General features: G+C 49.7%; 1 protein-coding gene across 9 annotated transcripts in view; it reads right to left on the reverse strand.

The window, feature by feature from the left end:
• Positions 1–26,810, reverse strand: part of VWA3A (von Willebrand factor A domain containing 3A) — a 66,334-nt gene that overhangs the window by 11,295 nt on the left and 28,229 nt on the right. For 7 of the 9 annotated variants that reach the window (XM_070064610.1, XM_070064611.1, XM_070064609.1 and 4 more), the window contains 20 exons: positions 26,510–26,616; positions 23,861–23,986; positions 23,435–23,543; positions 23,128–23,193; positions 19,596–19,736; positions 19,225–19,275; positions 18,982–19,117; positions 18,757–18,860; positions 17,142–17,222; positions 16,624–16,718; positions 14,942–15,061; positions 12,759–12,833; positions 12,399–12,543; positions 11,775–11,970; positions 10,972–11,042; positions 6,491–6,643; positions 4,404–4,494; positions 2,073–2,183; positions 1,403–1,500; positions 476–619 (listed from right to left, as the gene is read on the reverse strand). In XM_070064610.1, coding sequence (XP_069920711.1) covers positions 476–619; positions 1,403–1,500; positions 2,073–2,183; positions 4,404–4,494; positions 6,491–6,643; positions 10,972–11,042; positions 11,775–11,970; positions 12,399–12,543; positions 12,759–12,833; positions 14,942–15,061; positions 16,624–16,718; positions 17,142–17,222; positions 18,757–18,860; positions 18,982–19,117; positions 19,225–19,275; positions 19,596–19,736; positions 23,128–23,193; positions 23,435–23,543; positions 23,861–23,986; positions 26,510–26,616 — 2,220 coding nt within the window. The remainder of the gene's footprint in view (positions 1–475; positions 620–1,402; positions 1,501–2,072; positions 2,184–4,403; positions 4,495–6,490; positions 6,644–10,971; positions 11,043–11,774; positions 11,971–12,398; positions 12,544–12,758; positions 12,834–14,941; positions 15,062–16,623; positions 16,719–17,141; positions 17,223–18,756; positions 18,861–18,981; positions 19,118–19,224; positions 19,276–19,595; positions 19,737–23,127; positions 23,194–23,434; positions 23,544–23,860; positions 23,987–26,509; positions 26,617–26,810) is intronic. The other 2 variants (XM_070064615.1, XM_070064616.1) reach the window with 2 other exon arrangements.

A 26,810-nucleotide genomic window follows, 5' to 3' on the forward strand; every position in this document is an offset into this window, starting at 1 on the left:
CCAACAGGATTTCAAGGGTGGTCCCATTTTGGGTGTGGGGTTCTCAAAACCAAGAATAGAAGCCCCGGTGTCATACACTGCTCTCTGCTGTTTGCAGCTGAGAAGAGGTGGGAGTTGGGGGAAAAGCAACAATAAAAACTGTGGAGGTGGGTGTTTGGCACAGTGATGATGCTGCTGCTTGGGATACCTGTATCCCCTATCAGGGAGCACGACTAGGGACTGAGTCCACAGCTCCTCCACTTCAGATCTGGCTTCCTGCTAGCCCACACCCTAGGAGGCAGCGGGCGATTGTTCCCCCAGCCACCCATGTGGGAGACCAGATAGAATTGCTGGCTCCTGGTTTCAGTTTGGCCCAGCTCTGGCTGTCGTGAACATTGGAAGAGTGAATTTGTAGATGTAAGATCTCTCTGTGTGTCTTTCTGTCTTTTAAATTAAATGAAAAAAATTTTAAAAATCTTTAAAAATTGTGACTTACTTTGATCTCTACGCTGGGGAAGGCACTGCAGCTGCAGTATTTGGCTGATGCTGACCTCTGTGCTGACTTTTGGTGAGTGCAGTTGGGACCGATGTGTCTAGAGATTTCCATCTTCAGTTTTTTTAGCCCATAATTTGCTACCCACTTTGGAACAAAGGAGAGAATTCTATGTTAGGTAACTCAGGTTTAATGGACTGTTCTCTGACGCATCTATTAAAGCCTCCTATTTGAACTGTGGGCTCCCTAAGTCCTCTTTGAGCATGCATTGCATGGAGATTCCTTTCCCAGCACTGGGAGAGGGCTACACAAGAAACGGATACAGGGACTGACATTCAGGGAGCATCCCCTGGTCCTCAGCCTAGTAAACATTGTTGCTTCCTGAACATTCATTTCAAACTCCCCTATGAAATCCTTGATTGGTCTAAAGTTCAGACTGTAAACCAATTAGGATCATCTCAAGATCCTGGCCACAATGAGAGATCTGTGAACCAGCAGGCTCAGAGCAGTCACAGCACGGCATCCAGGATTGGCCCAATCAGAACCAAGCTCAGACTTTGATTGACAGGGAAGAAAGACATTGCACCTTTCAGCTGTAAACAAGAAGGGGGATGTCTGCTGCTTGCAAACAAAGGACTTAGTGACACCACTAAGGACTATACCCAAAATATGTTTCAATTAATCCTCACATCTCCATTTTATAAACAAGGACATTGACATTGAGTATTGCTAAGTGACTTGTCCAAGGTCACCCAGCTGGGATGTGGCAGACCCAGATTTTGAATTTACATCTTTTAACCCATATTCCATTGGCCACATATGCAAGCATGCGTCCCAGGTTTGTGCTCATTTCCAAGTATGCCCACCTTCCTAGAAGTAATGGAAGAAATCATTGCCTAGGGGGCATGGCTGATGTAGATAACTTAATACCTCTTGGCTTGAACACACTGCATCCTTTCTGGGCAACTCAATAGAACCTCTGATCCTTCTTATACCCTTTCCTTGCGGGTACTTTTTGTACACAGAACCTAGGAGGGAAAAAAGCAGGGTCATCTTGGGCTCCTCTCTTCCCTTCCCCCTCCCTGCCATCGCTCTGCTTTCATGTCAATTTCTATGCCAATCAAAAAACCAGTAGTGAAATTCTTTAGGTGCACTTTGCTGACAGGCAGCAAAGGAGGTTGCCAGGTGACCTGGGAGGGGGCTTCTCAGGCCCTCCCTTCACTCAGCAAGAAACTGTCGCTGGGATTTCACAGCATTCACCACCAGTCAATCAACCTGGCCTAGAGGAATCTTTACCCCTTCCTGACCAGCCTCAGGGCTAAGGAAATGCCCTGTGGGGACAGAACCACAGTGCCCAAGGACCTCTGGGGATCTCCTCTTCAATATTGACTTTTCTGTCTCTGGCAGGTGTCAAGACTTTGTATGTGCATTTATTTGGGCTGGGAGAAGTGACTTGTCTGAGGATAGGCCTGCTCCTGAGGCCCTGCTGGGATTGCATGTCCTGGGCCAGATGGAGGGGGTCTTCTTCCACGGGGCCTGCTGCCCTCTCACTTCCTACGGGGCAAGGAGGCTGTCTGACACTGGGTAGCCTCCAACTTACCCACGTTATTCCCTGTCTCTGTATAGAACAGTGAGACAGAAGTCTCTGTGTCCCTTGATTTGTTCTTCCTTCTCCATGCTGTCGTCCTTTCTTTCACTGGCTCCGCTGCAGCTAGAAGACATGAGGCTTGTTGGTTGGAGCAGCCTTGTGGGTTCCTGGGATGAAGCTGTCCAGCCTGGCTTAGAGATGTCTCAATTTCAGCTACGTTCTGCCCCTGGAAATGTGCTTCTGAGATGGCTCAGAGGCACTCCTTGCCCACACCCCTGGTCCCCTGGCCTTGCGTGGATCCCGACTGGGCATGGTGCTAAGTGCATGCTAACACAGTGCATGTTCTGTCTCACGGCATCCTCAGTGAGGGTTACAAATGAGCTAAGTGAACTCAGAGCTAGTGCAAAGCAGAGCAAAGATCCCACTTTGGTCGTGCTGATCCCAGAACTCTGCTCTGAGCCACTTTGCTATGTCTTTGACATTTGACATTAGAAACAAGACACCTAGTTTTAGGTTTAGCTGAATACTTTCAGGAAAAGAGAAATGCTTGGACATAACCAGTTGGCACATTATCCTCAGTCCCTGAGGGCCTGGATTTTTTTTTTTTTTTTTGACAGGCAGAGTGGACAGTGAGAGAGAGAGACAGAGAGAAAGGTCTTCCTTTGCCGTTGGTTCACCCTCCAATGGCCGCCGCGGCCGGTGTGCTGTGGCCGGCGCACCGCACTGATCCGATGGCAGGAGCCAGGTACTTATCCTGGTCTCCCATGGGGTGCAGGGCCCAAGCCCTTGGGCCATCCTCCACTGCACTCCCTGGCCACAGCAGAGAGCTGGCCTGGAAGAGGGGCAACCGGGACAGAATCCGGCGCCCCGACCGGGACTAGAACCCGGTGTGCTGGTGCCGCAAGGCGGAGGATTAGCCTAGTGAGCCGTGGCGCTGGCCAGGCCTGGATTTCTTTACCAGAAAAATGCAGATTGTCAAAAGCACTTTCTACACAGCGTTAACTATCATACGCTTTAATAGAGGACTTCAAAATCAATGTGAAAAAATGGATTTAAAGATTTATTTATTTATTTGAAAGGCAGAATTACAGAGAAGCAGAGAGATAGCGAGGTCTTCTATCTGCTGGTTCACTCCCCAGATGGCCATAACGGCCAGAGCTGCACTGATCTGAAGCCAGGAGCCAGGAGCTTCTTCTCGGTCTCCCATGGGGGTAGAGGGGCCCAAGGACCTGGGCCATCTTTTACTGCTTTCTCAGGCCATGGCAGAGAGCTGGATCATAAGTGGAGCAGCTGAAACTCGAACCAATGCCCATATGGGATGCCAGCACTGCAGGCCGCAGCTTTAAAATTAGTTTGGTCAGGGTGAGTATGTGGTGCAGCACTTAAGGCAGCTGTACTGCATGTTAGGTTTAAGTCCTGGCTCCACACCTGATACCAGCTTCCTGCTAGTGTGCACCCTAAGAGGCAGTGGTGATGGCTCAAGCAGTTGGATTCTTGCTGTCCACACAGAAGACCTGGAAGGAGAAACCAGCTCCTGGGTTTGGCTTGGCCCAGTCCAGACCATGTGGGCATTTGGGGAGTGAACTAGAAGATGGGAGATCGCTCTTTATCTGTCTCTGTGTGTTTCTGGCTCTTAAATAAAGGAAAAGGTAATTTGGGGGTGGACATTTGGCTTCACAGTTAAGACACTGGTTAGGATGACCACATTTGGTGGATTTGGTGTCTGGCTCCAGCTCCTGATTCCAGCTTCCTGCTAGTATAGACCCTGAGAGGGGACAATGATGGCTTGGGTGACTGGGTTCCTGTTACCCACATGGGAGATCTGGGTTGGGTTCCAGTTCCCAGCTTTGGTCCTTGGCCTGACCAGGCAGTTGTGGGCATCTGGAAAGTGGATCAGTGGCTAGGCACTCTCTCGCTCTCTCTCTCTATCTCTCTCTCTCTGTTTCTCTGCCTCTCAAATTTTTTTAAAGATTTATTTTATGTATTTGAAAGAGTCACAGAGAGAAGAAGAGGCAAAGAGAGAGAGGTCTTCCATCTGCTGGGTCACTCTCCAAATGGCTGCAATGGCCAGAGCTGAACTGATCAAATAAATAAATAAATCTTTAAAAAAAAGTTCACTTTGGGGCAAAAGATTTTTGAAATCTATGGATAATTTTTTCAAGATATGTATTTTCTATTAACTTTTTGAAGACGGCCCATCTGAGCAAACAGTACGGCAGATGATCAAGACTGAAGACTACTGATCATTTCAGGTACCACCTCATCAGCCCAGGCCTCAGCTGTGCCCAGCCAACCTCGGACCACCACCACCACCCTCCCTGCCCAACCATAGCCACTTATTACCTGGGGAGGCACTTGCTCTGCCACTGTGTGGACACCATTTCAGAGTTTTCAAGGAAGGGCTCTTCTCTCTGTCAGGGCCATCCTGAATGTTCTAGAAAACAGGCCATCTTTCCCATCAGAGTTCTGTTCTCTATGGGTGGCAGTACCCCTAGTCACCCCAACCTCAATGTGGCAATCAGGAACACACTCAGCCCATCTCTGGCAGCACATTCAGAAAGGACTCTGGGTTTTGAGGTGAAAAAGTGTGTATGAATGTGTGTGCATGCTGGTGTGTGTATGGAGAAAGAGAAAGAGAGAGACAGACAGAGAAGGAGAGAGAGAGAGAGATGTAGGGATTTGCCAGAGCTTTCTCCATCAGTTACCTGCCCCTCTTTCTATTGGTTGGGATTTCTGGGCCTCCAGCATGCCAAGCAACCACTCAGGTAACTTCTGTGCCCTACTGAGCACCTGTGTTTTAAGGCAGGAGCATGGCAATAGTTAGACAAAGGCAACCACAGTCCTGGTGCCAGCTAAGGAGACCAGGGCGCCCCTAGGCTGTTCCAGGAGGTTCTGGTTAGAGGCTATCCTGTAGCAGAGGACACTTCACACTGAATTAGCTCAGGAACCCCTGAAGCCCAAGAGGCAGAACCTGAGACCCCAGGGTTTCTGCCCAGAACTTGGGAAAGCATCAGAGGCCAACATGCCTGGGCCAGCTCCCATCACCTGGCAGAGTTCTTAGAATGAAAGCAGTGCCCGTGTGCACAGAATCCCCCAGATGTGCAGCCCTGCAGGTAGGAATGGTGTATACTGTCTGGGATAGATTCCTCATTCTGAAAAGGTACTACGCTCTGGAGAGTCTCTCAGCGAGAGACTAAAGAACTCAGAGGATGGGCCCGGCATTGTGGCGTAGCAGGTAAAGCCACTGCTTGTGACTCTGGCACCCCATATGGGTGCCAGTTCAAGTCCCAGCTGCTCTGCTTCTGATCCAGCTCCCTGCTAATGGCCTGAGAAAAGCAGCAGAAGGTGGCTCAAGTGCTTGGACCCTTGCCACCAACAAGGGAGACCCTGATGAAGCTCTTGGCTCCTGGCTTCAGCCTGGCCCAGCCCTGACCATTGTGGCTATCTGGGGAGTGAACCAGTGGGTGGAAGATCTTTCTCTCTCTCTTTCTCTCTCTCTTTCTCTCTCTCTCTCTCTCTCCCCCTCTCTGTAACTCTGTCAAAATAATTTTTTTAAAGGGGGCTGTGCTGTGACTTAGTGGGTGAAGACATTGCCTGTGGTGCCGGCATCCCATATGGGTGCCAGTTGGAGTTTTGGTTGCTCCACTTCCAATCCAACTCCCTGCTAATGCACCTGTGAGAGCAGAAGATGGCTCAAGTGCTTGGGCCCCTGCACCCATGTAGGAGACCTGGAAGAAGCATGAGGCTGGCCCAGCCCTAGCTGTTGGTTCCATCTGGGGAATGAAGCAGCAGATGGAAGATTTCTCTCTCTCTCTCTCTCTCTCTCTCTGTTAAATAAACCTATAACTAAATAAATCTTTTACAAAAAAGAACTCACAGGGTTCCTTGCACCTTTGTTGTGGGGGTTCCCTCTAGGGCCTCTCCTGAGTGCCGATGTGGCGGGGGGGGGGGGGGCTCTTTTATGAGAGACAGATTTGCCAGGTCGTGAATGGGGACAAGTCCCCAGCAGGCACAGGCCCACCCTCCAATTCCTGAGATCCCTGGTAGGTATTGGGCAGCAGCAACAATATTTCATCATAGACTCTAATTTTTCTGCCCCGAGAGATGCTCTATGATAAGCCATCAAAGGTACTTGTGCGTGCCAGCCTCATGGGGTTCTTAGTGCCAGGCTGGAAAGAAAGCTGGCAGAGGCAGGCAGAGCCATGGGCACGGTGCCCCCACAGCCTGGAAGAAGAAAGCCCAGGGGAATCCCCCTCCCTCTGGCCAGGGGAGGGGGCATCCATGGGACACTGGCCACCGAAGCTGCTGCCCCATCCCTGTAGATCCTAGGGCCTGAGAGTCTGGCCCCAGCCATTTTGAAAATCTAGAAAAGACCAAAAGACAAACTGGAGACACAATCCTCTGCATGTTGTTAGGGAGGGGAGTCAAACCGTTCTGGCCACTGCGGGGGCCGTGGGCTTGGGAGGGCGGCATTTCTTGGGCTGACTTCCTTGCTTGGGTATCTTTGGCTTCTCCTTTGGGAGGGCTGCACTCTCCAGTTCCTTTTTTGAGTGGTTCTTCAGGGAGGCCACTAAGAAGGCACACTGCAAGGGGGATTGGGAGGGTTAGCAGCGTCTCTGGCCACTGAGGATAGACAAATACACACATGGCAGGGGAGAGCCCTGGTCTCCCCTGGACTCCTCTTTCTGTCTCTAGAATGCCACCTGGGGCTGAGTGCTGTGGACCAATCCTATTAACAATAGTAAGTACCCTGGTATGGAGGGCCTGGGTGAACTGGGCACTGGGCCAGTTCATGCCTGGGCGTATCAAGCCATCATGCCACCTATGCTGGTAGGCGAGGTGCTATCTTACACCTGTTTTACAGATGAAGAAACCAAAGCTCCGTGAATTTAAGGTTCTTGCACAAGGTCAGACTACTAGTCTATAGAGGAGCCTCAGCTGAAACCCAGGCTGGGGGCTGGTGTTGTGTAGTGGATGAGACTGACCCATATCAGAACGCTGGTTTGAGTCTTGGTTGCTTCACTTCCCACCCAGCTTCCTACTAATGCACCTGGGAAGGCAGTAAATGATGGCTCAGGCACCTGGGTCCTTGCCATCACATGGGAGACCTGGATGGCATTCCTGACCCCTGATTTCAATCTGACTCAGAATGGCTATTATGGCCATTTGGGGAGTGAACCAGAAGACAGAAGTTCATATTACTTCCCTCTCTCTCTCTCTGTCTCTCCCTCCCTTCCTCCCTCCTTTCTCTCTGATGTTCTGCCCTTTAAATAAATATAACTTTAGGGCCGGCACTGTGGCACAGTGGGTTAATGCCCTGGCCTGAAGCACCGGCATCCCATATGGGCGCCGGTTTGAGATCCGGCTGCTCCACTTCCTGTGCAGCTCTCTGCTATGGTCCGGGACAGCAGTAGAAGATGGCCCAAGTGCTTGGGCCCTGCACCCACGTGGGAGACCTGGAAGAAGTTCCTGGCTCCTGGCTTCGGATCAGTGCAGCTTCGGCCATTGCGGCCATCTGGGGAGTGAACCATCAGATGGAAGACCTCTCTCTCTCTCTCTCTCTCTGTAACTCTTACTTTCTTTTTTTTTTTTTTTTATTTATTTTTTGACAGGCAGAGTGGACAGTGAGAGAGAGAGACAGAGAGAAAGGTCTTCCTTTGCCGTTGGTTCACCCTCCAATGGCCGCCGCGGCCAGCGCGCTGCAGCCGGCGCACCGCGCTGATCCAAGCACCTGGGCCATCCTCCACTGCACTCCGTGGCCACAGCAGAGGGCTGGCCTGGAAGAGGGGCAACCGGGACAGAATCCGGCGCCCCGACCGGGACTAGAACCCGGTGTGCCGGCGCCGCTAGGCGGAGGATTAGCCTACTGAGCCGCGGCGCCGGCCTGTAACTCTTACTTTCAAATAAATAAATAAGTATATCTAAATAAATAAATAAATAAATATAACTTTAAAAAAACCACAAAAATCCCACATGGGTCTGAGTCCAAAGCCAGCGCCCTTTCCATTGTAAGACACTGCGGTATACACAGGTGCTAGGCAGCTCACCAGGGGTCCAGTGCTGACTCCAGATGCCCTCAGCATAATGGCATTGTCCTTGGCTTCTTTTACTACAAATTTCTCAATCAATCCTAAAGGTTTTCCACTAATTATTCTCAATCAAAGCCCTAGAAGACCCCAGTCAAATGGAAGTAAGCATTCCAAGGAAGGGTGGATTAAGCCAGCGCTGTCTGTGAACACCTCGCAACTGAGCCCGTCAGCTGAGAGAACGGGATTGATGTGACCTAGGAGAAGGGACTTGCAAGGGCACTGCAAGGAGCCTTGTCTGGGAGGATGGCTAAGGTGTGCCTAGGGGAACCACAGACCCGTCACGGAGACGCAGCCCTCCCCTCCCCCATCTAGCCGGAGAGCTGAGTCCTGGGAACACATCCTCGCTGATGGACACGCGAGGTGGGCTCCTTCACCATGACCCCCAACACATTCTCCGTCCATCCCCATGGCTTGAATGATCCCACATCTCTATCTCCCACCCATCTGTTTTTCTACCTGCCCCTAGAACACCTTCCCTTGTTATCTCAGAGGCCCCACACACTCATCTGTGTCCTAGGCCCATCTGCATTGCACTCCCCCCAGGGGCTCCTCCTACTTCCAGCAGCGCCCCGTCCTCCAGGCCCCCAGCAATGGCCAAGGGAGGTACTGTGCATTTCTTTTTCTCCCTCACCCTTCAACAGTTACAAGTCAATTCATCCTTAAATAGCCTCGTCTCTATTCCCTTATCTTGTGGCTCCTGACATGGTCTGGCATCTGCCTACCTCTCTAATCACATATTTTATTGCTCAACCCCCCTTTTAATTTTTAAATGACTTATTTATTTTATTTGAATGTCAGAGTTGTTGGGGGCGGGGAGGCAGAGGCAGAGAGAGAGAGAGAGTTTTCCATCCACTCCCCAAATGGTCACAATGGCCAGAGCCAAGCCAGGCCAAAGCCAGGAGCCAGGAGCTTCTTCCAGGTTTCCCACATGAATGCAGGGGCCCAAGGACTTGGGCCATCTTCTGCTGCTTTCCCAGGTAAATTAGGAGGGAGCTGGATTGGAAGTAGAGCAGCCGGAACTTTGAACCGGTGCTCATATGTGATGCCAGCACTGCAGACAGTGGCTTTACCCATTACGCCACAGCACTGGCCCCACAACCCTTCTAGTGAGCTGTGAATAACAGGGAGTAAGCCATGGAAGACGTGGAAGGGAATGAATCCTGAGGCCGAGATTAGGAATGAGTTCATGAATGAGCCTGATGGGTTCCAAGTACTCAAAGGAGGTCAGGGCGTGCAGCACAGACTGAACATCGAGGACTAACAGGGAGCAGTCAGGTTTCACCTGAAGCCCTGGGGTCAGGACAGGGTGGGAAGCTGATGTGGGAGGAGTTATGTCCCCCAAAAACATATGCAGAAGTCTGAACTCCTGGCATCAGGGACTGACGTTACTTGGCAATGGGGTCTTTGCAGATGTAACTGAGATGTATGCTGACATCACATTGAAGGAGAGTGGGAGCTTTATTATTAATTTATGTTTTATCCAAGAGGGAGAAATAGAGACAGAGTTCTCACCCACTGATTCGCACTCCCCAAATGCTCACAACAGTTGCGGTTGGGTCAGGCTGAAGCCAGGAGCTAGGAACTCAATTCAGGTCTCCTACATGGGTGGCAGGGCCCCAAGTATTTGAGCCATCAACTTCTGCCTCCCAGGGTACACATTAGCAGGAAGCTAGAATCAGGAGCAGAGCTGGGATTGCAACCCACATACTCTATATGGGACGGGGTCATCTTAACTGGTGGCTTAACCTCTAGACCAGATGCTAGACTATAATCTAATATGACTGGGGGTTAGGCCACTGCCTGCAACACCAGCATCCCATACAGGAGCTGGTTCGATTCCCAGCCACTCCACTTCTAATCTAGCTCCCTGCTAATGTACCTAGGAAAGCAGTGGGAGATGGCCCAAGTGCTTGGACCCCTGCCACCCACATGGGAGACCTGGATGAAGCTCCTATCTCCTGGCTTTGGCCTGGCCCAGCCCTGAATGTTGTGGCCATTTGGGGAGTGAAGTAGTGGATGGAACAATCTGTCTCTGCCTCTCTCCTTCTCCCTCTCTGAAATTCTTTCAAATAAATAAATAAATCTTTAAAAAAATCTAATATGACAAGTGTCCTTGTAAGAGGAGACGAGATACAGATGCTCCTAGAGGGAAGACAGTTGTTTGGAGTCAGAGCGGAGACTGGAGTTGTGTTGCCACAAGCCAGAGAATGCCAAGGATAGCCAGTGACAGGCGCTCCCTCCTTGAGGAAACTTCAGACAGGTTCGTCTTCTTGGCTTTCTGAATCCAGTTTTAGCAAAGACTCCTTCTAAGTCACTGTAGTGAGAACCACTCTGCCCCTGGGATCCCCCTCCCTGCTAGCCAGGTCCTCCCCAGGTCTGCAGCAACCACTATGTTTAGAAAGAACCTCCCCACCCTTGAAATCCAATCATGTCCCTCGTGGTAATTTTCATCCCCTGATTCTGCTGACTCTAACTCCCCAGCTATCTGTGCTGTCATTTGGAGTTTAAGCTCTCTCCCCTTCCGCAAGTCTTACAGGAAATCCTCCTCGTCAGTTTTCACAAACATCCAGGCAGTTAAAGATGGCAACACTAGTCCCCACCAAAAGCTAAGAAGAGGCAAGCAAGGATTCTGCGCAGAGTCCTCAGAGGGAGCGTGGCCACGGCCCCGCTGACACCTTGATTGCAGACTTCTAGCCTCTGGAAGTGTGAGAGGAGAACTGTCTCCTGTTTTGAACCACCTGGTTTGTGGTTCTTTGCCACGGCAGCTCCAGAAAATGAACACAGAAGCCAGCACAGTAACTCGGCTCACACCGAAGGCGTACCTTTTGGGAGTAGTTGAGAGCCTTTTCCATTTCGGATATGATGGAGCTGATGTCATCACTCTCATAAATGCCTGGAAGCAAAGAACATTGAGAAGATGGGAAAGGGGGTGTGGATTCTAGCCTGTGTCCACATCTGGATGCACGAGTGAGTGTAGAGGCGACTGGAGCTTGAGGGGCAGGGTGGGGCTTTAGCAGGCTGAGCCAACCAGTCCCTATGCCAACACTGTCCAGTGGGGAAGGGGATGGGCAGGTACCGTGTGGTCACTGACAGTGGGACTGACCTTGGGACCCAGTGCCCTGGTACTCACCCACAAGAAGAGTAGGTTAGGCATGAAGATATGTGTAGTGGGCACAGAAGTCACATTTGGGAGGACAGGGAGTGTAATGGCTAACCTGGCCTGCCTGGGTTTAGCTCCTGCTTCTGACACTTAACTACCTGTGTGCTTTGGGGCTCTTTTGTCTCTCAGCTTCCTCGTCTGTAAAATGGGGGTAATGATCACCTCCTTCACAGGTTATTATGAGGAACAAATCATATGTAAAATGCTTAGAAGTGTGTCTGGTCCGTAACAGCTGGCCTGTGCATATTTGCTGTTATAAGTAATGATCACCAATAGTGTAAACGGCCATGCCCAGTACTTTTCATGGAAAGAAAGATCTGGCAAATAGAACTCCAGCCCCAGTCAGGCCACTCTGTGACCACAGGCATGCCATGCATCTAGGAGTGACCTCCTCTGTGAGTCAGGGAGGTTGGAAAGCAACTGGTGTGTCCCAGCCTCTGTTACTCCCGCAGCACTCTCACACACCTGTGTCTCCAAACCAGTGGAAGCGGCCACCAGTAGCCCGGGTGACCTCCTTGTAGGCAGTGGCTGTGTCAGTGCGGCTGGCATAGCAGGCAGGGGCTATGCTGTCCATTTGCGGCTCACCCACGTAGAAGAGACACACGTTCAACTGGAGGTCGCAGCCGCTACAGGCCTCTGCCATGTAGGCACAGAGCATGGACTATGGGAGAGAGAAGGCAAGAGGGGCCCATAGCTGCTGGCTTCAGACCAGTTCAGCCTGATCATCTTTCTTGAGAGCCCATGAGGCACCTGGATCAGCACTCTGGACCCAAGATAGAAAGAGATGAGTCTGGGTCTTACTAGGGATGGTCAGGGAGTTGCGCCCAGCAGTCTGGTGACACCAGCTGTGTTCTGCAGAGTGGCAGCATTGGTATCCCCCGGGAGCTTGTTAGAGACAGATTCTCCGGTCCCACTCCCCCCAGACCTGCTGAACTGGGCAGTGCATTTTAATAACATCCCCAGGCACTTGTCTGCATCGTAAAATCCTGGCTTAGAACAGCACACTGGAAAGACCCCTGCCAGGCATCTCCCAGGAGAAGCTGGACGGGTCACAGAGGCTCACGGATGCCCAGGACTCAGTATACGTACCATGTCCTGGTCAGGGATGCCCCCCGTGAAGAGGTAGATGCCCTGGGATTGGTGTTTGTCCTTGTCCTTGAAGTCCACTTCCACGGCCTTCCGCAGGGCGCTGAGGATATTTCTGCTGCCCCCACACTGCAGGGTCAGGGCCCACCTGGGAAGGCAGGGACACGATGCTGAGGGCAGCCACCCATGAGGCCCAGAGGGGAGGCAGTGCACCAAAGGCAGTGGTTTTCTGAATGCTGTTCGTGACTGTTCCAGGGCAGGGACCCTAGAGAGCTACTTCCTGGTAGGGACAGGGATAGAGGAAGCAACATCATGGAGGCTGTCCTTAGACGCAGCAGCACGGAAGCTCTGCCCGCCACCTACCGCCAGGCGCTCTGTAAGTTGTCGTGGGTCACAGGAACCAGCTCTGGCCTCCAGCTTTCAATTGTGGCTCCAAACCTTTGAAAGAAACAAAGAAAACACATTCTTTTTTTTTTTTTTTTTTTTTTTTTTTTTTTTTGACAGGCAGAGTTAGTGAGAGAGAGAGAGAAAGGTCTTCCTTCCGTTGGTTCAACCCCCAAATGGCCACCATGCTGCACTGATCCGAAGCCAGGAGCCAGGTGCTTCTCCTGGTCTCCCATGGGGTGCAGGCCCAAGCACTTGGGCCATCCTCCACTGCCTTCCCGGGCCACAGCAGAGAGCTGGACTGGAAGAGGAGCAACCGGGACAGAATCTGGCGCCCCAACTGGGACTAGAACCCAGTGTGCTGGCGCTGCAGGCAGAGGATTAGCCAAGTGAGCCACGGCGCTGGCCTTACCTATTTCTAAGAACACATTTCATAGCACTTACTGTATAACAGGCCTGTCTCCCACCACTAGGCCATAAGTTCCTTAACTGTGTGCATTTACCTCCATATGCCCCATGCCAGCAGTGACTGGTATGTAGCAGGTTTCCAATAAAGCTTCGCTGACTGAATAGATGGCTAGGTAAATAAATAAAATCTTGTCTAAAGTGTTTCTCTCAGCATTTTCTGTAGAATTTATTAGGAAAAGATTAGGCTATGGTACTGAATCACACCTGGTGTTAACTGCTGGCTTGCTAGGGTTAGAACATGCCCTATTTGGTGAGAGGTTGAGTAAAAGCGAGCATTTCAGGGCAGGTGTTTAGCCCAGTAGTTAACATGTCAGTTAAGATGCCACAGTTAAGATGGTCTACAGCAAAGCACCTGGGTCAATGCCTAGCTTCCGTTCCTGACTCCAGCTTCCTGCAAACGTGGGCCCTGAGAGGCAGTAGGTGACCGCTCAAGTACTTAGTCTCTGTCACACACAAAGGAGACCTGGATGGAGTTTCTGGCTCCTGGCTGTGGACTTAGTCCAGCTTTGGCTGTTACAGGAATCTGGGGGTGAACCAGCAAATGGGAGCTCTCTCTTTCTGTCTGTGTCCCTCAAACTAGTTTAAAAAAAAAGAACACTCACCTCAACTGGGTTCCTTTCTTTCTTTTCTTCCCTAATTAGCTAGAAAAAGTATGTAATTATTAAAGCTACATATGTATAATTTTTAATTTATATTAATTTTTAAAATGTTGTATTTTAAAATTATACATAGGCAATAAAGAGAAACAAGATAAGTAGAAAAAAATCAAAGAACAAAATGGGTTCTATCCTACAATTACAACTATATAAAAGTTACAGGCAGAACCAATGTTATGGCGAGGTAAGACCACCACCCGTCATGGGTGCCAGTTCGAGTCCTGCCTACTCCATTTCTGATCTAGCTCTCTGCTGATGCACCTGGGAAAGCAAAGGAAGATGGCCCAAGTTCTTGGGCCCCTGCACGCATGTGGGAGATCTGGAGGAAGCTCCTGGCTCCTGGCATTGGTCTGGCCTAGCCCTGGCATTGCTGCCATTTGGGGAATGAGCAGCAGATGGAAGATCTCTCTCTTTTTCTCCTTCTCTCTCTCTCTCTGTAACTATGCCTTTCAAGTAAATAAAATAGAAATTATTTTTAAAAGTTACAGGCAACAAATATATATATATAATTTAAGAAATTATACAATATATAACATTTTTAATTACACATAATTTTAAAACTATGCATATAAGTTACACATCATTTAAATGCATAGTTTTACACTTCTATATGTATAATTTTTATTTACTTTTAAATATTTATTTAGGTTTTTATTTAGGGCCCTACATCTCAGACATATTGTGGCATGTTAGAACCAAGCCGAGGACAAAGACCAGCTCATGGCTGGGGCCCCTCTCTTTTGTGTTTGTTGGTTCGGGAGCCAAATGGGGCAATGAGCTGAGTTACTTTCCCCTGGCTGATCAAGCAGCATGTTCTGGGGCCACTTATCACCTTCGCCCCAGTGGGACAGTCCTGCAGCCACTGAATTATTCAACGCCCCAAACAGGATCACCCAAATCAGATAAACCACGGCCATCCCAGGCTGCTAACACTTAGAACATCCACCACCCAGCAGCCTGCCCTCAGCCTCAGCCCAGAGACGGCGTCCGAGCCCACACGTGACCCACCCTCCCCACCCCGGGCTACACGGCACATACGCGATGAGGTTGAAGGAGTCTTTGTTGGAGAGCTGCTCCTCCAGCAGCAGCCTCAGGGAGTGCTGGATATGAATAATGTACATGGAATTGGTCGCAGAGATATCCAGCAGTAAAACCACCCTAAAAAGAAACACAAGCTTTCAGAGGAGAACCGAATCTCTCAGATACTGTTTATTTCGTTCCATTTTACTATTTAAAGTGTTTTCCAGAGGTGAGGGAGGGTTTGCATGCCAAATTCTTAGCTGGCCAAAATCTTCCCCCATGGGTTGAGGGCAACAGTGGTGAGTTGCCAACAGTGGACAGGAGACCATGGAACCCTCCCTTGCAGCAAACTGCGTAATGGAACAAAGTCTCAGCGTGAAGACGATTTGAGGGGCAAGAACTGCATAGGATGATTTTCCAAAACTTCTTTCCTTTTTTTTTTTTATTTTTTTTTATTTTTTTATTTTTGACAGGCAGAGTGGATAGTGAGAGAGAGAGAGACAGAGAGAAAGGTCTTCCTTTTGCCGTTGGTTTACCCTCCAATGGCCGCCACGGCTGGCACACTGCTGCCGGTGCACCACGCTGATCCGAAGGCAGTAGCCAGGTACTTATCCTGGTCTCCCATGGGGTGCAGGGCCCAAGCACCTGGGCCATCCTCCACTGCACTCCCTGGCCACAGCAGAGAGCTGGCCTGGAAGAGGGGCAACCGGGACAGAATCCGGCACCCCGACCGGGACTAGAACCTGGTGTGCCAGCGCCGCAAGGCGGAGGATTAGCCTAGTGAGCCACGGCGCCGGCCCCAAACTTCTTTCCTTTAAAGAACAGCCGATGTTTTTAAAGGCTGTTTTTATATATATATATTATATACATATATAATATATATTATATATAAATATATAAATACATATAATATATATTTATATATTTATTGCATAATATATATTATATATTTATATATAATTTATAATAAATATATAATATTTTTAAAAATATTATATATTTTTTAAAGATTTATTTATTTATTTCAAAGGCAGAGTTACAGAGAGGTAGACGCAGACAGAGAAAGGTCTTCCATCTGCTGGTTCACTCCCCAGATGGCCACAATAGCTCCAGAGAGCTGGATCAGAGGTAGAGCAGCCAGGACTTAAATTGGTGCCCATGTGACAAATCCACCTCTCTGTAATGGCCTGAGAAAGCAGTGGAAGATGACCCGATTTCTTGGGCCCCTGCACCTGCATGTGAGACCCAGAAGAAGCCCCTGGCTCCTGGCTTCGGATCAGCCCAGCTCTGGCCACTGTGACCATTTGGGGAGTGAACCAGCAGATGGAAGATCTCTCTCTCTTTCTTTCTCTCTCTGCCTCTCTGGAACTCTGCCTTTCAAATAAATAAACAAATCTTTAAAATAAAAAATAAATCTAGCCTAGACTTTTCAGTCACCTTAATCAGACTTTCCTGTTTTGTTTAAGCCAATTTGGCATTTAGTTTCTGCTGCTTTCTAACTGAAAGAATCCTGAGTGACACACAATGACATCATCGATGTTGACAACAGAGCGGTGACCTTTTCCTCCCCCAGGGTTTCTGCTCTGATCCCTACTCTAAGTGATGACTTCTGATGCTACCAACAGAAGATCTGTGAGTTGACCCTTGCTGTGCCACATACAAGACCCATGAGGGACAAGAGCACTGCCTGGGGAAGATACCTTTTTTCACAGACAGTGCCCCAGATTCGTCTGCTGGCCAGGGAGAGCCACTCAATCCGCCTCTCAAATATTCGCACGGCTCTGCTGAGCTGTTTCTGCAAAAGCATGGGCCCAGAGAGTGAGTGCTGTGTGCATGCGCCCCTAGGAGCCTAGGGGAAAGCAGGCATACTCTAGATGACTTCTAGGAATCATGTGTCAAGTCCCTGGGTATCCTCCGCCTAAACATTCTGTTGAATCATGGACAAGTCTGCCCCAAGGCTAGGCAGAGACAAGTCAATGTATCGCATTGTATCAAATGGGGCAGGAGAGAGAACTTGATCCAAAAGATTAGAGACTTTTGTTTGAGGAATTCAGGTCCCTGCCTGGGTTGGCAATTGGAGAAAGTTCTAGAGACATGTGTAGGGGGAACACACAGTCTGTTTACATGAAGGAATTCAGTGAATGGCTTGGTGTCTCCGTAGTCCCGCCATCCTCCCTTCCCACGCCCTGCATTCTGACTGAGTGCTCTCATCACTGACCTGGTACTCATAGAGGAGGGGCGGATCCACATGAATATTCTTCACTGTCCCGTCGTGCCACTCAAACTGTACCATTGCCTTCTGCACTCGGGCAAGGGCAGGAGGGGGAGCCAGTGAAGAGAAACAGGTGAGGGGAAGGATTTTATGTTCACTCTGAGTACTGGGTTCTGCAAATCAGATGCCCTCAACACATCCGGGGTCAGGTTACTGCCCCCACCCATACATGCCCAGCAGGAGCAGCAGCAGTAGCTACAGCAGGTGATGCCTGGTGTGGAGCCGGTCTGAGCACCTGCAGGAGAGTGAGCCCTTGAACTATCCATGCCTGACAGCAAGCCAGGCTGTCTTCCTGGAAAGCTCTTCTGAACATCAGAGTCATTAAGATGCGGTTGGTGGTTGGCGGGTTTTGGTACTAGGGAGCACGCTGAGACATTGATACATACTGGCCATGGTTTGGGAACACAGATAGGCCTTCATGGACACCTGGAAAATCCAATTTATTCATCCTGTTCTTTGATCCTCTGCCGAGCTCTCACATCTGTCTCTCTGTCAGTCCAGTCATCCAGTCATTCACCCACCAACTGCAGAACTATGCGTCTGTCACTACCCTCTCCTTCCTTTCATTCTTCCATCTTTCCATTTTCTTTCTACTCACTTATTATTCCTTCCTTCCAGTTCTCCATCCTTCTCATCCTTTCTTGGAACACAGAGAGACAGAGGAACAGATGGAGAAAGATCTTCCATCTGCTAATTCACTCCCCAAATGCTCGTAAGAGTCAGAACTGGGCCAGGCCAAAGCTAGGAGCCTAGAATTTCATCTGGGTCTCCCAGGTAGGTGGAAGGGACCCAGATACTAGCTGTCACCTGCTGCCCAGCATAGGAGGTTGGTAGGACGAATAGCTGGAACTTGGACCAGGCACTTTGATACGGGATGCTGCACCAAATGCTCTTCCTCACTCTTAATCTTTCCCTGCATCTTTCCTTCATTCCGTCCTGTCATTCATCCATTCATTTTTCCCTTCCATCCTTCTATTGCTCACATCTCCATCTACCACCCGTCCTTCTTACTGTCCACCTACCTCTTTTCCCATTCACTCACCAACACTTCCACCCATCCACCTATTCCTCATTCTTTTCCTTCTTCTTTCTATCCTTCCATCTCCCCATCCACACAGCCATCTTGTAAACATTGACTGTTTACTTGTACTAGACACTGGGGATACAGAGTTGGAGAGAAGAGTTTGTTTTTTTTTTTTTCTCTTGAAGGGCTCATCCTTGGTGGGGATTTATAGCTGGTAACACATGATAGGAGCAATGGAAGTCTGTACGAGGTACAGTGAGGGCATGAAGGGAGCAAATGTGCCCTGGAGGAGGTAACCGTGGCACTTCGTTTGCTCCCTCTTATCCCATCTCCCATGTTTCTTTTTCAGATCTTTGCAAAACGGCGGTCACAGTGGAGCTGAGTGTTCTAGAGTGCTTGGTGGAAGCCCTGCACCCTAGACCAGGCCCTCAGCCTCATGCTCCTCCAGCTCTGTGAACATTTAAAAAGATGGGAAAACGCACAAGGGAGCTCCCCTGTAGAGGACTGGAGGGAACTCCTAATTTGAATTTACATTACCTCATGGATAGTTGATGACACAGTTTTCTGGAGAATAGGCACGAATTCTTCCACAGGAGAGAATGCGTTGGGTGCCAGAACCTGATAAAGGCTTAATTTCTTAGCTGGAAAAAAAAAAAAAAAAACCACCAGTGGGATTCTTGGGCATTCCCCAAGAAGTTCCAAGGGTTCGAGTCCTTTTGTCAGTCAGTGGCACCCTGGGTTCTGCCCTCTCTGGTGATTTACCTTTTAGACTATTAACCTTGAGCCATTCTGCAGAAGTCTTATCCAAGTTTGGGAACTCAATTGTAAGAGGAGCTTCATGCTTTGGAGGTTTAGGCAAGAGACTTGTGAGTGGCCCTTTTGCAATCTCTGTGGAAATCTAAATTCAATTAGAAAACCCTCATTGCATAATCATATTTTAGAGCTGGAAAGTCCTTCACCCCACCCCCAACCCAGCCCCCCAAGTGAAGAAACTTAAAGCATTACCTGGAAAATCAAAGGCATCATCCCCGTCTCCTTCTCTTGATATTTCTGGAACTTTTAGGAAAAATGGGGATGTACTCAGCAACTCATTCTCTCTTATTTTTTCATCCTCCTCACCCCTTCCCTTACCATTACCATTAAGATCAGCACCACAGATGTCAAGATCATGGTCGGCCCCCAACCCCCACCACCCATTGTGGGCTCAAAACACAAGGCTTCAGGGAACTACTTGGTAACTCCCACACCAAATCATTCAGGGAGTCCTGATCCACCCCAGCCTCCTCCTCCCCCCAACCCCCTCTTACAAGGTGAGAAACGGAAGTTCTAAGAGGTTGGCTCCGAACACACTACAGTAAAGCCCTCACTTCAGGTACCTGCGCACCGCCTACCTGCTTGGGCATGCAGGTTAGCTCCTCACACGGACTGCTCTGGCGCAGGGCTTGGATGTGGCTGAGGAGGCTCTGGGCCTTTTGCATTTCTGCCAGGAGCTCATCCACTTCCCGGCTGGCACAGAGCTGAGGGTGGTGGGAGCAAACAGCCATCTAGCGGTTATTTGGCTACCAGTGGCCAAGGCAGAAAGAGCAAGCAGCCAAGTCAGTTCCCAGAACTGAGTGGCAGACTGCACACATCAGGCGTTATAACTGGGGTCCAGGTACCAGACAGAGTCTGGAAACACATTTTGTTCCATTTGTACAGTACTGACCTTTAGGATTTTTGAATGGTTGAAGGTTTCTCTAACTTTATAAATGCAAAGAAATACTTTACATAGGGTGGCTGTAGTGATAATTTAGAGGCAAGTGTTTGGCCTAGAGGTTAAGACACTGCTTGTGCCAGCGCTGCGGCTCAATAGGCTAATCCTCCGCCTAGCGGCGCCGGCACACCGGGTTCTAGTCCCGGTCGGGGCGCCGGATTCTGTCCCGGTTGCCCCTCTTCCAGGCCAGCCCTCTGCTGTGGCCAGGGAGTGCAGTGGAGGATGGCCCAGGTGCTTGGGCCCTGCACCCCATGGGAGACCAGGAAAAGCACCTGGCTCCTGGCTCCTGCCATCGGATCAGCGCGGTGCGCCGGCCGCAGCGCGCCGGCTGCGGCGGCCATTGGAGGGTGAACCAACGGCAAAGGAAGACCTTTCTCTCTGTCTCTCTCTCTCACTGTCCACTCTGCCTATCAAAAAAAAAAAAAAAAAAAAAGACACTGCTTGTGATGCCCATATCCCATATCAGAACATCTGGGTTCAAGGTCTGGCTCTGCTCCCAGTTCTACTTCCTGCTAATGCTCACCCTGGGAGAGAGCAAGTGATGGTTAAAGTAGCTGAGTTCCTGCTACCCACAGATTGAGATCCTGGCTCCTGACTTCGGCCCTGCCCAGTCCTAGCTGTTGCAGACATTTGGGGGAGTGAACTAGTGGAGAGTCTGGGTCTCTCCCTCTTTCTCTGTCTCTCTGACTTTTAAATCATTTTTTAAAAAATGATAATAAAAAATTGAAAATAGCAAGTGATGGTGATGATGTAGAGAATTAGAATCCTTGAACAGTGCTGGTAGGAATGTAAAATGGTGCAGCTGTTGCAGAAACAGTTTGAGGGTTCCTTAGAAAAAGGGTTCCTTAAACACAGGGGTCAGCATTGTGGCACGGCAGGTTAAGCCCCCACCTGTAACACAAGCATCCCATATCAGTGTACCAGTTCATGTCCTGGTTGCTCCACTTCTGATCCAGCTCCCTGTTAACACACCTGGAAAAGCAGTAGATGATGGCCCAAGTGCTTGGGCCCCTGCCACTCATGTAGGGGACCCAGATGGAGTACTAGGCTCTTGGCTTCGGCCTGGCCCAGCTGTAGTTGTTACAGTATTTGGGTAGTAACCAATGGATGGAGGACACACACTCTCTTTCTATCTATCTTTATCTCTTATCTCTATCTATCTCTATTTATCTCCCTTGCTCTCTCTCTGCCTTTCAAATAAATAAATCAACCTTAAAAAGATTAAACATAGAATCGATATGGCAGTTCTACTTTAGTTATACACTCCAGCTCTATATACACTGAAAACAGGGACTCTGACATTCACATATTGTTCACAATAGCCCAAAGGTAGAAACAACCCAACTGTCCATCAACAGATGAATGGATAAACAACACATGGTGCATCTAGACAATGGAACGGTTTCTAACCATAAAAAGGAATAAAGTTCCGACTCATACTATCACATGGTGAACCTTGAAAACATCATGACAGCAAAAGGTGACAGACACAAAGTGTACATGATTTCATTTAAGTGAAATACACAGAACAGGCAAATCCATATCAGCAGAAAGCAGATTAGTGATTGCCGGGGGTTGGGAGAAAGAGAAATGGGAGTAACTGCTTTATGGGTACAGGACCTTCTGTTAGGTGATGAAGATGTTTTGGAACTCAGAAAAAAGGTAGGGATTGTGCAACTCTGATTGTACTACCAGTCACTGTTTTGTTTTGTTTTTCACTAAAAGTCACTGGTTAGTTCATTTAGTGTTAATTTCATGTTATGTAAATTTTATGTTATTTTTAAAAAAAGAAAAAAACACACACACACACATATACCAGATTTCTGACTCCTCTTGAAAAATCAGAGGACCTGGTAACACCAAGACTACATCCTACAGAGCAGTGGTCAGCTGAGGCTTTAGATGGGCCAGGGGCTTCTGGGCTGCCACAGTCCCTAGACTCTCTGTTGCTCCCATCAGAGCATCAGCTGGAATTTTTGTCATCGTTGTACAGTTTGTTTCCCTCACATCAAAGAAGACAATCTCACATCTCTCCATCCAGAGTGGAAAAACAAGAGTTAAATCAAGAGGGGAGGGCCCTAGCTTTTAAGGTAAAATATTTGTAAACATTTAAATTTATTTATTTTCATTTCACTTGAAAATGAGAGAGAGAGAGAGAGAGAGAGAAACTGACAGAGAGATCATAGATCCACTGGTTCACTTCCCAAATGCCCTAGCTGCAGGGGCTGGGCCAGGCTAAAGTCAGGAGCCTGGAACTCCATCCGGGTCTCCCACATGGGTGGCAGGGACCCAACTACTTGAGCCACCACCTGCTGCCTCCTTAGAAGGAGGCAGTGGAGTCTCAAGTGGAGGAGCCAGGCCTCAGTACTGGATGTGGGCATTCCAAGTGGCGTCTTAACTGCTGTGCCAACACCCATCCCAGATAAAATATTTCTTTACCAGCCAGTCCCCTTCATTTATTTCACTTCCTAGCCCCTGCAGTCTGTGGCACCTACAAAAGGAGTCTAGGCAACTGGGTATCAAGAAGGGGACTATGTGACCCCAGTGCCCTGGAATGAAATGTTGGACTCTGGGACACTTGAACACACTTATTTCCTTATAATTATTAACAGGCACAGCCGAACAGGTGGTTGGATTCTCCATCTGCCAAATGGGTCTACGCACGTTTGCTAATCGCTACCTCCATTGTGACTGGGGTGGATGATATTTAGTTACTAACTGGGACAAGGACACTAACGGATGGATTGGTACAGAAGTGCCTGTTTGATCTGCCCTGCCATGGGTGCTGTTGCAAGGATCTCTCTAGGAGAGACAATGGAGGTGACCATTTCAAACTCAGTACTTTGGGGGAGCAAAGGTAGCCCAAGGCCTCTGTGCACGGCGGCTGTGACCAAGAAGTCTGGTGCCAGGTGTTGCAAGGCCTCGAACTCAAGCTCACAGGCATGCAGTCAGCTCATCATGCAGTCTGCTGACGAAAGGAGTCCTTGTAAGTTCAGGCTGTCCTGGATCCTCCACACATTTGAACTTGATTTTACACACTGGGTGTGGGTGGAACAAGTACACACGTGGTCTGTCCTGGCCCACATTCCCCGGGCACAGCCTTGCAGGCAGGCCGAGGGGAAGGAGTGGGACAGTGTGTGGGCAGAAGGGCTTACCTCTGTCTCCACGCTGTAGCAGTGGTAGCAGCCTCCAAGGGCTTCTGCAAGGTTCTTCAGGACAGCCTGTGGGGATGGGGACAGCGTCAGCCTCACCAGGGCCACCCCAGTACTCTCACAAGCCTTCTCTTTGCCGGCACCTCCCAACTGGCTAATGCTTCCCTTTTTCCTAACGGGAGAACTTGGTTCAGTAGAGGGATGTTCTGGACCATGCATTAGAGGGGCTGACCTGGCATGGATTCCTGAAGGCTGACCAAACTCGTATCGCCAAACCCAAGAGGAACCTTGGAGAAACTCAAGTACTTACAGGGGGCAGTTGACCATCACATTTGTAGGTAACAACATGGATGAAGAGGCCCCTTCCCATCGTGGCCTGTTGGATGTAGTCAGACAGGATTTCAGAAGGCTGATCGGGGCTGGGGAGGAGACAGAAAAGAAGTGGGCACTTGGGGTCAAGCCACTCTGAGAACATTCCAGAGAAAAATGGTAAGTCCAGGGACTATCTGTCCATTCTAAACTGACCACTGTGTCCCAGGTCACCTGTGTAGTAAGATGCAGGGTGGGGTGGACTGCAGGCCTGGCTGGCCCTGGCTGCCCTGTCTCACCCGTCTGTGAACACGATTCTTGTTTCAAGTGTGAAGAGCTCTGTTTGCTGATCTTTGATCAAACCGTGGTTTGATTCTACAATGCCCCCTTCATGTAGTCTGATACCTGCTTAGGAAAGGAGACCTACCAGCTGCCCATGATGGTCACCAGAGAATTCAGCTCCTTCAGAGTGAAGACTTTCTTCAGGGCTTGTAGCAAATTGCTGCCTCCCTCGGGCTGCAGTTTCTTGACCCAGAGCTTGAGTTCCTGGAGGCTGGGAGGAGACACCAGCAGGAGGCTCACTGTAGTTCTCTGACCAGGTTCCAGGTCCGGGGTGACATTAACTCACTAAGGCCTAACAGTAATTCTTTAAGGTGGGTATCTTTAGGGCTCTGAGTTAGGATTTACCTAAGATGACGCTGTAAGCAGCTAGTAAAACTGATTCTCTCTCTCTATTTTTTTTTTTTTTTTGACAGGCGGAGTTAGACAGTGAGAGAGAGAGAGAAACAGAGAGAAAAGTCTTCCTTTGCCGTTGGTTCACCCTCCAATGGCCAGCACGGCCAGCACACTGCTGCTGGCGCACCGTGCTGATCGAAGCCAGGAGCCAGGTGCTTCTCCTGGTCTCCCCATGGGGTGCAGGGCCCAAGCACTTGGGCCATCCTCCACTGCCTTTCCGGGCCACAGCAGAGAGCTGGCCTGGAAGAGGCGCAACCGGGACAGAATCTGGCGCCCGGAATGGGACTAGAATCCAGTGTGCCAGCGCCGCAAGGTGGAGGATTAGCCTAGTGAGCCGCGGCGCCGGCCGTGAAACTGATTCTAAACCAGATCAACTTCAGACCCTGAGATTTCAGTGTCTCTGCTTTTGAGGCTCTGGGGCTGAGTCCTTTCTTCCCTCACACACCCCACCTAACTCTGCTGGGAGCCAGACTTCAGTGTGAATCATACAGTTAACTTCCCAACACTTCCAGAGTTCTAAGAGAAGACAGCATGGCTCCATGGCTCTGTCTCATGCCAGCTGGGATATATACTACTGGTAAGAAGGAAAATTTCTGGTTTTTAAAAATTATTTATTTATTTGAAAGGCTGCATTATGGAGAGAGAGAAGAGAGGAGAGAGATCTTCCATCTGCTGGTTCACTCCCCTAAATGGCCACAATGGCCTGGGTTATGCCAGACCGAAGCCAGGAGCTTCTTATAGGTTTTCCACATGGCTGTTGGGGCCCAGGACTTGGGCCATCTTCCTCTGCTTTTCCAGAAGCATCAGTAGGGGGCTGGATCAGAAGTGGAGCAGCCGGGACTTGAACCAGCATCCATATGTGATGCACCGGCAGTGCAGGAGATGGCTCAGCCCACTGCATCACAAAGCTGACCCCAGGAAAATTTCTTAATTCAGTCCTTGGATAAATATCTTACAGGGCACTAATCAAACAGTTCTGCTCTCTCCACTTCTCTTCCAGCCAGACAAAAAGGAAATCTCAGCTTGGTGTGAATGTGTCTGTCTCTCTCATTATCGGAACTGTCTAAGTTCCCTTTTGAACAGCGAGAAGGCCTTTCCAGCCAATAGGTTTCAAGCAGGAATCATTGCTTTACTTTCATTGAATTTAATTTTTTCATGGCTGTTTTCTAATTATGGCAAGTGATGTGGACTTCTCAATTATTATACTGGTAGAAAATTCCCTTCAATAATAGACAGAGGAGCCAGCACTGTGTCACACAGGTTGAGCCACCACCTGCAACACCAGCGTCCCATAAATGCTAATTTGAGTCATGGCTGCTCCACTTCTGATCCAGCTCTCTGCTAATGTACCTGGGAAAGGAACAAAAGATGACCCAAGTGCTTGGGCCCCTGTCACCCATGCGAGAGACCTGGATAAACTTTTAGGCTCCTGGCTCCAGCCTGGCTCAGCCCCTGCCATTTTGGCCATTTGGGGAATGAACCAGTAGACGGGAAGACCTCTCTCTCTCTCTTCATTTTAAACTAACTAACTAAATAAACCCTTAAAAAATAATAGAGTTGATATAAAGATAAAATCACATAGTGGCCGGTGCCGTGGCTCACTAGGCTAATCCTCCACCTAGCGGCGCCGGCACACCAGGTTCTAGTCCCAGTCGGGGCACCGGATTCTGTCCCGGTTGCCCCTCTTCCAGGCCAGCTCTCTGCTGTGGCCAGGGAGTGCAGTGGAGGATGGCCCAAGTGCTTGGGCCTTGCACCCACATGGGAGACCAGGAAAAAGCACCTGGCTCCTGGCTTCGGATCAGCGCGGTGCGCTGGCTGCAGCGCGCCGGCCGTGGCGGCCACTGGAGGGTGAACCAACGGCAAAGGAAGACCTTTCTCTCTGTCTCTCTCTCTCACTATCCACTCTGCCTGTCAAAAAAAAAAAAAAAAAATCACAATAGAGTAAGTAATAGTACACAGGGCAGAGATACGAGAGAGATGTGACAAGGGAAGTCCAGAAACAACTGAAGTTGAACTTCTGGCCAGGCAATGTCAAGGTAACATCCTGGAGATTGGCTGTGCAACTTCAGTGGAATCAGGGTAAACAATGCTCAGATTCACTGAGTTCTTGACAGGTGTCAGGCACTTAATTTTCACTTCCTCTTCACAACAGCTCTGTAAGGAGCAGGCATCACTTGCCTCCCTTTGCAGATGAGAGTTAACGGACTTGTTGAGGTAGCCCAGGGACCATCAGCCTTGAGATTCAAGGCTAGAGCGGCCTTAATCATTCAGCAAAGACCCTGGCGCTTGGGAAGGAAAACAAACAAGTAGACCCCCTGGAGGAGGCTGGGCAGCCACTCACGTGGAGGCGCTGACTTCCACTGGGTCTGGCCAGAGGGAGCTGGTGGTGGTGCCGAAGGACAGGACATACAGCTTCTCCTTGTGGCTCAGCTGCTCGTCAATGAGGCTCTGCTGGGCAAAAGGACATCACTGGCTCCCAGAGCCAGGGGTCACGTGCAGCCTTGCTTCACCTTTCTCACCCTGGCTGGCCCCGCTGGGCTGAGACCGGGACGCTTGATGGCCAGCTGAGCAACCTGCCCTAAGTTGACATTTGCTTCCCCTCATTGGGTCTCACGAGCATCTTGGCTGTCCGTCTCCACAGG

The sequence above is a fragment of the Oryctolagus cuniculus genome, chromosome 19 (assembly GCF_964237555.1).
Source record: "Oryctolagus cuniculus chromosome 19, mOryCun1.1, whole genome shotgun sequence".
NCBI classification, from domain to species: domain Eukaryota; kingdom Metazoa; phylum Chordata; class Mammalia; order Lagomorpha; family Leporidae; genus Oryctolagus; species Oryctolagus cuniculus.